This window comes from Penicillium brevicompactum, assembly GCF_028827555.1.
Source record: "Penicillium brevicompactum strain IBT 35665 chromosome Unknown utg000001l_segment0_segment0, whole genome shotgun sequence".
NCBI classification, from domain to species: domain Eukaryota; kingdom Fungi; phylum Ascomycota; class Eurotiomycetes; order Eurotiales; family Aspergillaceae; genus Penicillium; species Penicillium brevicompactum.
This window is the reverse complement of record NW_026623203.1, coordinates 283,761-294,084: the sequence shown is the minus strand read 5'-3', so window position 1 is coordinate 294,084 and position 10,324 is coordinate 283,761. Positions and strand designations below refer to the sequence as shown.

The window sequence follows — 10,324 nt, the reverse complement described above, 5'->3', positions numbered from 1 at the left end:
CTGGTTTGAAACATCATTGATTCGATCGTCGCATTGGTCTACATACTGTGATTGAGGCAACAAATCAACATCCGCAGTGCTCCTGGGAGCCGGCATTGATATTGGTAATCCGCGAAAACTGGATAGTGAATATATCTTTCGTGGTGGATATCAAACATTTAAAAGCTCATGATTGTCCCATGGTTGATACTACTATGCCCTTCTTTTGCTCTAATAACCTGCTAGTACAACACCATTACCAGCAAAACCCAAAAAAATTATCATGGATTATAAGCTGCCACAGGCATCAAAGAGGTCCAATACCCCAGACACAGAAGAACACAATGGACTTACATGGCAAACTGGTATCGTTATTTTAGAACCCCTTCTCGAGGAATCCACCGGCTTACTATCTATCGCATGGAGGCAATGAATCGACTGAAAACTTCCGTCGGGTCGTTCGTCCGTTTATCCACGAAAATCGCGGCCACTCAATCCAGGTTCTACAGCCGTCTGTTGACCAGTCCACTGGCTCTGTAGCTACAGAGGTAGCTACTTCTGTTGGCAGCTCGAGGAACTATATGATGTCTCCAAGCGCGATAAAGACTGAAAATCAAGACCTAGCCCCACTGAACGCGAGAAAAAGAGTAGCCGACTCCTCAAACCTCCCACGAAAGCAACATCGACACTCATCCTCCGCATCTCAAATACAAGGCCGCTCACAACTGGCGGCCCAAGAGATGCATCGAAAGAGATCCCTTACCCTTACAACAACGAGTAGGAAATTGGTTAGCGATACAATTCAATACCTAAAAACGCTATCCGACCGAATCTTGATCGCCGACACCATCTCCTCCACGGAGTGGGTCACGATGCATCTCGCCACGCAATTGCTACAGAGCAGGTACGAAGATATCCTTGCGAGGGAAGAGATGGAAATGAACGATGTGTCCGAGTTTAATTTCCCACCGACACAGCCAGAAGAGAGGTGCCGGAAGTGCGCTGCTGCGGATGAGGAGCGGCTGTATGACTGAGGGGCTGTTCCTTCTTATTAGTTTGTTGGCATATTTTAATAGAATAACTGGTTTTTGAAAATGATGGAGCAAATGTATGTGCCTAAATGTCACCATATTAACTAAGATGAACCAATAGGGCATTATTTGTAGACTATAATAGACTCTAGTATTGGTAAGACAAGAAAACCTGGAGCGTCGAGACCCAAATCAGCCGCGCCAGTATTTGTCGGACAATGGTGTGAGGGCGACTCGCCGTGCTGAAAGTCGAGCTTCCAAGTCAAAGGCATACCTAACCATAAGCAAGTCCACCGAATTCTTTCCCTTTATCTAGCCAAGATGGTGGTTGCAGCAACAACTAGACGCTGGTCACTTAAAAGCCGCGAGTGATCATAATGGCTATGTAAGTGGAGCTCCCAATGCGCATCGCAAGAATCAGTGGCAAGTTTGACATTTCATAGCCCTGCCATTGACTGCAGTAAAATCCCATGTTTTGCCCTTGCGCTAGTTGACAAGAGCATGTCATGGGTGAAACATCCCAATCAAGCCCGTCGCTATAGAGAAGCTGTCGCGGATTCTGGATCGTTTGATAGCTTCCGTCTATTTATATTTGGCTCGTTCTCAGTCGTAGGAAACCTAGAATTACTCCCTGGACAGCATTTCCTACCAGGAAGCACTTACTGGGTAACAATATCTTGGGGAAGTTGAGTTAGGGGGCCAATGTGCTGAGCAGTGTGGCCATGTGTCGATTCGTGTGAGAATCCTTAATTAGCTCAAGACTCATCTTCTTGACGGCTGAACAGCTCACTATCAGTCGTAAAAGGTCATCCGTGCCGGCAACACTTTTTATGTAGGCTTCGTGGCTCATCAGCCTCAACTTACGACAGTCTGTCGAAGCTGCCATTTCTATCATTGACGAGAGTCCAATCCCTAGCACGGCATGTATAAATAAATAGAATACGACTTTCTCTCTTCATTCTTGCACGTATTAGATTAGGGAGCACACTCCTGTAATCATGCCATCCAACCCGTTGAAAGACAACATGATATGTGACCTTGGCACTATCAAAGCTCAATCTCAGCTCCCCATTTCAATGTCGGCCCCCAGCACCTGCGAGAGTTATACGGCGGCCACCACGAAACCAGCCGGACCTCACTGCCGCAGCAGAGTGAAGATTATCACGGGGCCTCCCAAGAGCCTTTGTCTTCCCCACTTGTGTGGACTGGAAAACATTGCATCCGTCTTGGTTGTAAGACAGGAGTCGCCATGGGATACCTATCGGAAAGCCATTACTTATGAGATCGCTGGCAAAGTTACAATTGCCACACGTCGCACCCGCCCGTCTCGCATGGTAGCCATCCGGACATACGCGAAAGAGAATGCTCGAAGATTGATATACAGATTCGGACGTCTGGAACATAGGAACGTTCTCTCCTTACGTGAATGCTACATGCACGAAGATCTTACGTTCTTCTTGGTTGATGACTTGCCGCTGACGCTCGCGCATGTTGTCGCTTTTCCGTCTGTTTATCCCAGCGAGACAGAATTGGGATCCATTATATGCCAGGTTAGTCTCTTGTGCCCTTTTGATGAGCTGTTCTGACTTTTTAGATCCTCGATGGTGCCTGCTATTTAGTTTTGTTTGGCCTTGCGCACCAATCACTGGCCTGTGATGATATATTATTTGGAATTGACGGGATCATCAAGATAGGTTGGTTGGTGGCCGCATCCTTGCATTATCTGACTAATATTTCGCAGCAAGTTTGGACCATTGTATAGATTGCACGCCAAAGCAATCTGAAGCCGCATATATTGCGGCCCTTCCGTCGATCACAATGCGGCTCATGCAGAAATATGACAAAGACCAAGGCGTTGTTGGCGTAAATGATCTGGAGCGATGGCCAATCGATTCTGCCGCTGTGGGCTTTTTATCCGCTACCGAGACGGCAGGATCAATCAAGTCTCTGAGAAATGTGAGTTCTCCAAGAAAGGTATCATATAATGCTAATTTCCAGTAGCAACCTCTTTTGACGGGGAAGCACCGCCCAAGCGAGGATCTGGTCGTTCTCGCAAGAGCAGCTCTGCTCTCCAGTAGTTTGAATTGCGTTTATAATCCCGATTCTAAAAAGTGAAGAGACAAGGATATGGTGCACGACTCTTATATAATGGCGAATTTTCATCACGCTCGTATCTGTACGGTTTCACCAATGTGCAACATTCTATGCGTCTCCTAAAGTTCTCTTGCTACATATGAGGGTATTTTATTTATTTCTGGCTACCCATAAGCACAAGGCAAGTCCGCAGCGAAGACTAGCAAATTGGTCTCTCTTTCCATGGGGAGAAGCTGTGATACTGGAATAGGACTTTGACTTTCCACTAGCAAAGGAGCGTGTGCCAAGTGTCGGAACGTGGTCGTTACAGGACGGACTAGTACGGGCATAGCCAATTGAGTACTTGAGAGTGTATTTTCTATATACTATAGAAAGTGCAGAATAAATAGGGGATGAGCTTAGTAAGGTCGTTGAGAGCCTTACGATCATCAGGCAGAGGGGGTGCTGAATATTCCTCGGGCGCGCTAGTAACATTTCGACCCTCTTTTGTTGACACCAAGATAAATTGATCATTACGTACGACGTACTTTTCGCGTCAAGCGTTCTGTTCCTGGTAGCTGACAGGGTTTTGTCGCAATCAAATATATATTATAACTGCAGTCTATTCTACTTACGGGTATAAAATCGAAAGAGAATCTAGACTTAATATGAACAACATGCAAAGGTAGTAATCATTGTACAAATCCTTGTACAAATCCAATAGGAAGCAAAGAATATAGAAATTTGTATTGGCAATCTTCTGTCTTCTGAATAAGACACGAACACAACTAAAAGTAGTACCTCGAAGATGTCTATTCTTCGGATCTGAATAGGCTCCAGGTTAGCTCAGGGTGGGCTCCAGGTAGGCTCAGGGTTGGCTCCAGGTTAGCTCAGGGTGGGCTCCAGGTAGGCTCCAGGTAGGCTCAGGGTTGGCTCAGGGTTGGCTCAGGGTTGGCTCCAGGTTGGCTCCAGGTTGGCTCCAGGTTGGCTCCAGGTTGGCTCCAGGTTGGCTCCAGGTTGGCTCCAGGTAGGCTCAGGGTAGGCTCCAGGTTGGCTCCACGTAGGCTCAGGGTAGGCTCCAGGTAGGCTCAGGGTTGGCTCAGGGTGGGCTCAGGGTTGGTTCAGCGGTGGCAGAACCGGGTGTCAACTCCGATGGGGGGAAATTTTGTGAGTTCCCCGCACGGTATTGTCACACTTGGTTATTCGTTACCCATTAAACATCGCTTTATGTTTTGTATGGTAAGTTTTACCATACCGGAAGAACCGCGCTGTAACATACAGTAATAGTGCCATGCCGACTATCAAATCTTTCAATACCGGTAGGGTGTTGATGGGCCTGAGCTTTGTCCGTAAGGCGCGGAGTGTATATCGCCGGTTCAAAGACGCCTGAAGACTGGTTCCCGTCTTACTCGTCGGTCGCAACCTAGCCTGTGCTGTGATGCCATGCTACAGTCTCAAGATTCGGACTCGCAATACATGACTGCTTAGAGGCTTCGGAAATAACAGGCAAACCTATACTACTAATATAGGAGAGATAGATGCACTGGTGGCCCGCCCCGTCAGTCCATAAACAACAAGGCCTACGTCTAGCTCGGGGCCTCACGCAAACCGACACAGCTTGGCGTGAGACGAGTATTATGCTTCATACGACTACAATCATAAAAATAAAATAAAATAAACCATGACATGAGAAACGAGGTTCATTCGTGTGGTGATACTTCGTACCTCACACCAAGAGAATACCCTTTACTCGGAATTGACCAAATTTTTGGAAGCGAAAATTCATCATTCGTCTTACACCGCAAAGACCCGCTCTACAAAAGCTAAACAGGTCTATAGACCCCAACTAAGATATATAATATTGCACCCCTAAACCTGAACCCCGGTAACACCTCCACAAAGTGAGAAAACGGAGACCATTTCGTATCTATGTCAGCCCAAGGGCTGTTTTAGAAGAGCGTGAGACAGTTCCATGCACCCTTTCTGCATGGTTCAATAGCATAGACTTTGACTTCAACTTCTCCCCGCAAATAGAGCACTCACAGTGCATGTCATTCGAAAACGGCTTGACATGCTTACTGACGAAGTGTCGGCTCAGAGATCCAGAGTTCTTGTACATCCTCAGACGTTCGCTCTGTGGCAGTCTAGGGGTACCAAGGCAAATAAAGCAGATCGTTGGTCTCTCTTCTGGAGATTTGACGCAAACTGAAGCGATAGCTTTGGAAAAAGCATCGTCGCTCTCAGCTGAAGGGGTTGAATTCTGCCTTTTAGGCAGGGGGGCAGTCGGTAGCATGTCGCCAGCATCGGCGGAGCGTTTTCGGGCGACACGAGACCGCGAGGGTGCACCCTCTTCTGCATCACAGACCGCAATCACTGCATTGATTGCAGCAATTCGACGCTCATATTCTTTCTCAATCGTCGTACCTGGCATGGTCAGGACAGTGTCGATAAGTGTCATATGCTGCGGTGTCATGTAGCCTGTTCGCTCCAGCTCAACCAATACTTCTTCGTCAACAACCTTTCCGGAAAGTTGTCGTTCGCTGTCGACCACTGGCTGTTCGTTCTTGTAACGCTCCAGGTTCTCACGAATCAAGTGGTTCCTTTGCCGCCCTTTCTCGTTGCGTAGTTGCTTAACTGAGCGATTATACTGCTCATCTGCATGGTCGAACTTTTGCTGTAGCTTTTTAACTCTCTTCTCTTGAGCTTTCCGTCGCTTGCGGATCATTCTGGAATGAGGGAAGTTTTCCCGCGAAAGTTTATCACCAAACTCCCGCTCTAATGCAGCCTGGGCATTTTCATAGGTGCGCTTCTTAGCATCTCGAACTTGTTTCCGCGCCTGCTTCCTTTCTTCCAGAGTGCGGACACGGGGAATCTCATTGATACAGCTCGAATCCTCTAGTCGATAGGGTCTGCGGGGATCAATAGATCGACTCATCGAGGAGGCAAACCGCATGAGCTGCTTCTGAGCGGGCAGGCCCCGTACAATTGCCTGGGCATCTACATGAATACCCACGCTGTAGTGCCGAACAAAAGTATCGATACTGGCATGCTGCAGCATCACGTTCTGTAGTTCATTGGACACATCCGCTGATTATAGGGAAGCATTAGCCTGGGATCCTATCATGCACAATGTTTCACTCACGGCTATCGTTGAACGCTTTTGCTGCACCGTATCGGAGGCAATATGGCTTCGCGACTTCCGCGAAACCCGTAATTTCACCACCTCGTTTCATTCGGTAACTCAGCCATCCCTTGGTAAGTTTTTCTTCTGGTGCAATTCGAATCCCACCAGGCTCCCGTAGTGCTTGGCAAAACACATTTTGATCGAGAATTTCGTCTTTCAGCTTTAATTCCTGCTCACCAAGTCCATGGAGAACCCGGAGACGGTACAATTTCTCAGGGCAATCCATCACAGGGCCGTCTTTGGACAGACTTTTGAATGCACCAATCCTGAAGAGCATACCCAGCAGAAAGACATGAGGACTGAGAACCAGGGTGGGATCAAAGATGATTTCCGGAATTGGGAACGTATTCCTATTTCAAAATGGTAAGCAAGCTTTGACTGGGTCCGTTGGCGGAAGAACTTCGGCATACAGAATTGCGCAGGGAAATCAGGTGTGAATCGAATGGGGAAGGAAGGAAGCAAAAGACAGGGGACGTTCTTACGACTCTTTCCCGCCAAGAAATGTTTTTGTGAATTCCGGCCTCAAATAAATGAACAGTCGGGGTCGTCCACCATTTGGATCTCGAACTAATGTCAACTTGAGGTCCTGGAAGCGAAGTTTCAATAGTGCCCCAGGACGGTTACCGGTGATAGCAGCTAGCTGGCAGAAAAGAAGGAGTTGTATCCGGTACCAGCCACAAGGAAAGGTCATTTCTGTTGTAGATAGAACCACTCGTGCAAACTCGGCCACATCTTCCACATACATAGTCACTTTCGGTCGACCTTTCAGAGAAAGGCTTTTTTCCGTCGCAACTATCGCAAGCACCTATTGAAAGTCAGCCCGGTCAAATTTTTATCGATATAGATATTCAATCAGGATCTCACGTCACGGATCTTGACATGGACATCTTTGCTGACGCCATGTCCAACCTCGGCCTTGTAGATCAGATGCCACCACTTCCAAAATGCGTCGAGCGTGCTTTTGGTATTCACTCCCGCGGTGTGACGTCCATCCTTTCCCCGTCGCTGGTCACACCGCCAGGAGAAGAGAGCCTTGAGGAAGCGGACCGTCTCCTCGGTATCAGAGAGCCAGGACAAACATTCCACCGGATCGCGCTTCGTGCCTTTGCAGAACCTAGAACAATCAGCGAACCACGCAAGGTAGAAGGGTGTAGTGAATTCTCACTGGTCCCAGAAATATTGCGTATCATCCAAAGACCTTTGGGTATTCGGGCTGTAGCGTTTCTGTCGAAGCTGGGAGACGTCAAGAGACTCGGCCTCGTGGAGGTAGTATTCTGGTGGAAGTTGCTCCTCTTCATCTTCTGAAACCAGCTCATCTTCGGAATCATCTTCGGACTCATCTTCGGACTCGCTGCTTGAGTCGAAGACGCTGGGCTCGGTGGAGGAATCAGTGTCGGAAGCGTGGTCCGAAAAAACCGCAAGATGGCCTGGGGTAGTATCGCTCTCGTCGGACGGAACAGAACCATGAGATGACATGGCAGGAGGAGGTGGGTGCGATCAAAGAAGGCACAAGGAGCGAAGGCAAGTCAAAGAACAAGTAAATGGTAGAGACTGGTTCTCTCTTCACACTTGAGTGCCGTGCCGTCGAAGAGACCGACCTGAGAGTGGAAGAGTTGCTTGGTAGCAAGAAAGAACATTGTGTCGGGGCCATGGCAGTCGATATTTATAAAAATCGAGGGAGGAAGGGAACCAAGGAGGGGAGCCATCCTTGGTTCCTGTCCTTCAGGAGGATGGCTGAGGGTGGGTCGCGGCGGCGGTTGCTATAGGTCTCGGTCGGGCCCAGGCACCAGGCACAGCTAACGGAAAGCGTGGGTGGCAGTAGAGAGAGTCGGCCGTGGGTTTAGATGCACGTGATTCCAAGCCCCGCGACGGTGAGTGGAAGGCTTAAAACGGCCTCCGAGGCGGCCATTTCTGGCCTCCCATTCACCGTTTCATTCTTATTATTAGTAATAAATCCTTTTAGCCATTTATAAATAATATATTATAAAGGAATAATAGATATAGTTAAAATAAAATATATATATTTAATTATATTAGTAAACTCTTGATATTTAAGAAATAAAAATAGTAGATTTAATCTTGAATTTAATAATATATTTCTAGAGTATAAGATCTTTAATAATATTTGTATTTAATAAGTTATATTAATAATAATAGATATTATAAGTTGAGTTAAATAGACATTTAATTCTAGCGCTAGTTATAGAGATTATAAGAATATTATAGATGAGATTTATAAGAACTAAGAATTTAGTTTTATACTCTTTTTATTATTAGTGAATACTTTTTGATTTTACTAATCTTAATATATATTAGTAATATTAAATTTTAATAGAAAAAGATATATACTAAGCTAGATATATTATATAAATTTATTATTCTTTTTTTTAATTTGATATCTAGAACTAATTATTAAATCAAGATTTATATTAATATCTTTAATAAGATTAAATTAAATAAATATCTTTTCTAGTCTTTTTTATAGCTATTACTAATATAGTATAAAAGGAGTTTAAAAGCTTTTTTGATATTACTTAAAATAATTAATCCTATCTTTTATTTAATTACTAAAAAACTAGAGTTTATATTATAGAGTAAAAATAATTATAATTGTAAATAAATTACTATAAATCTTTTTAATATTATAGTAATAATCTTTAAGTTTCTATTTAAAAGCTTTTAAAACTTTAAATATTGTTTTCTTTTAAAAAACTTTCTTTTTTTAAAATTAATTAATTGATTTTTTTAAATAGTTAAAAAATATATTATAGATATTAAATATAGAATAAATAATAATATTTTTTAACTTTAAAAGTATAATTATAAATTTGAAAAAAAGTTGTATAATTTATAATAAATAATTAATCTAATACTAATATTCTTAATTAAATATAAGATTAATAAGATTCTTTTAAAGATAATATTAATTAAAGATCAACTAAAGTCTTTTTATATAATATAATATTAGAAATATTAAATTCTATTAGATATATATATCCTAAATAAAAATAAACTTTAATAAATTAGATTATAGTTTAAAGAATTATTTTTAATATTATAGACTATTATTTATATAAATAATAAGCTTTTAGATCTAAAAGATATATTAATATATAATTTAAAATTAGATTTTAGAATCTAAATCTTTTTAAGTATATTAATAATATCACTTTTTTGATCTTAGAGATAAATAGTACTATTTTATTTCTAGATTTTCTTAATTATATTATTATTAGAGATAGTCTTTATCTCTTTAAAAAGATTTTTTAAATTTAGTTAGATTATATATATAAGATATAGGATATAAATAATTATAATATTATTATCTAATTTAAAAAGTTTAATATAATTCTAGAGCTTCTTTAGAAGTATAATATTATTAAATATATTATTAATTATTATTATAAATATTTAATTTATTAACTTATATTTCTAGAAGATATTTATTATTATTATATTTAAATTTATATTAATATATAATCTAAAGGTAAGTTTAAAGTTAAATAAGATCTTTTAGTATTTCTAGTTTTAATCTAGAAAATAGATAATAATAGCTATAAATATATTTATAAATAAAGAAGTTTAGTAATTAAGAGTAAAAGATATTTTAACTTTTACTAAAAGAGATTTTAAAATTTCTTTTTAGTAAAAAGTAATTCTTATAATTACTTAATATTAAATAATTTATAAATAAAGAAAATCTAGTCTTAAGATTATATATTAAACTATTAAAATTAAGTTATAAAAGCTAGGATATTTTAAAAGTTTTTAGGAGAGATTAGAATCTATAAGAAATCTAATTTAGATATTTTCTTAACTTTTTTATATAATAATTATAATTATCTAAGATAAATTTTTATTCTAGATATAAATTAGTTTTATATAATTAAAAAAAGATATAAGACTAATACTATATTAATTAAATAAATTGTCTAATATCTAGATCTTTAGATATCTACTAATATCTATTCTCTCAAATATATTTACTTATTATAAAAGTATTATTATCTAAATCTAAATAATTAAATAAGGTCTTATATTTTTAATATTTAACTTT

At 41.1% G+C, this 10,324-nt stretch overlaps 3 protein-coding genes across 3 annotated transcripts; 2 read left to right on the top strand and 1 right to left on the bottom strand.

Moving 5' to 3' along the window:
* Positions 1 to 262: 262 nt before the first annotated feature.
* On the top strand, positions 263 to 1,013 carry N7506_000075 (uncharacterized protein; the record flags this gene model as incomplete). Its single annotated transcript, XM_056949371.1, is given in 2 exon segments — positions 263 to 349; positions 360 to 1,013. 2 exon segments carry the CDS (start codon positions 263 to 265, stop codon positions 1,011 to 1,013), a joined length of 741 nt encoding a protein of 246 aa, XP_056815286.1.
* A 995-nt stretch (positions 1,014 to 2,008) lies between these two features.
* N7506_000074 (uncharacterized protein) lies at positions 2,009 to 3,125 on the top strand (the record flags this gene model as incomplete). The annotated part of the gene is made up of 4 exons (XM_056949370.1): positions 2,009 to 2,560; positions 2,605 to 2,704; positions 2,752 to 2,966; positions 3,012 to 3,125. The coding sequence occupies 4 exons, from the start codon at positions 2,009 to 2,011 to the stop codon at positions 3,123 to 3,125; spliced, it is 981 nt and encodes a 326-aa protein (XP_056815285.1).
* Positions 3,126 to 5,010: 1,885 nt separating this feature from the next.
* N7506_000073 (DUF3435 domain-containing protein) lies at positions 5,011 to 7,743 on the bottom strand (the record flags this gene model as incomplete). Its single annotated transcript, XM_056949369.1, has 5 exons — positions 5,011 to 6,170; positions 6,226 to 6,617; positions 6,750 to 7,072; positions 7,132 to 7,381; positions 7,433 to 7,743. 5 exons carry the CDS (start codon positions 7,741 to 7,743, stop codon positions 5,011 to 5,013), a joined length of 2,436 nt encoding a protein of 811 aa, XP_056815284.1.
* Positions 7,744 to 10,324: the final 2,581 nt, after the last annotated feature.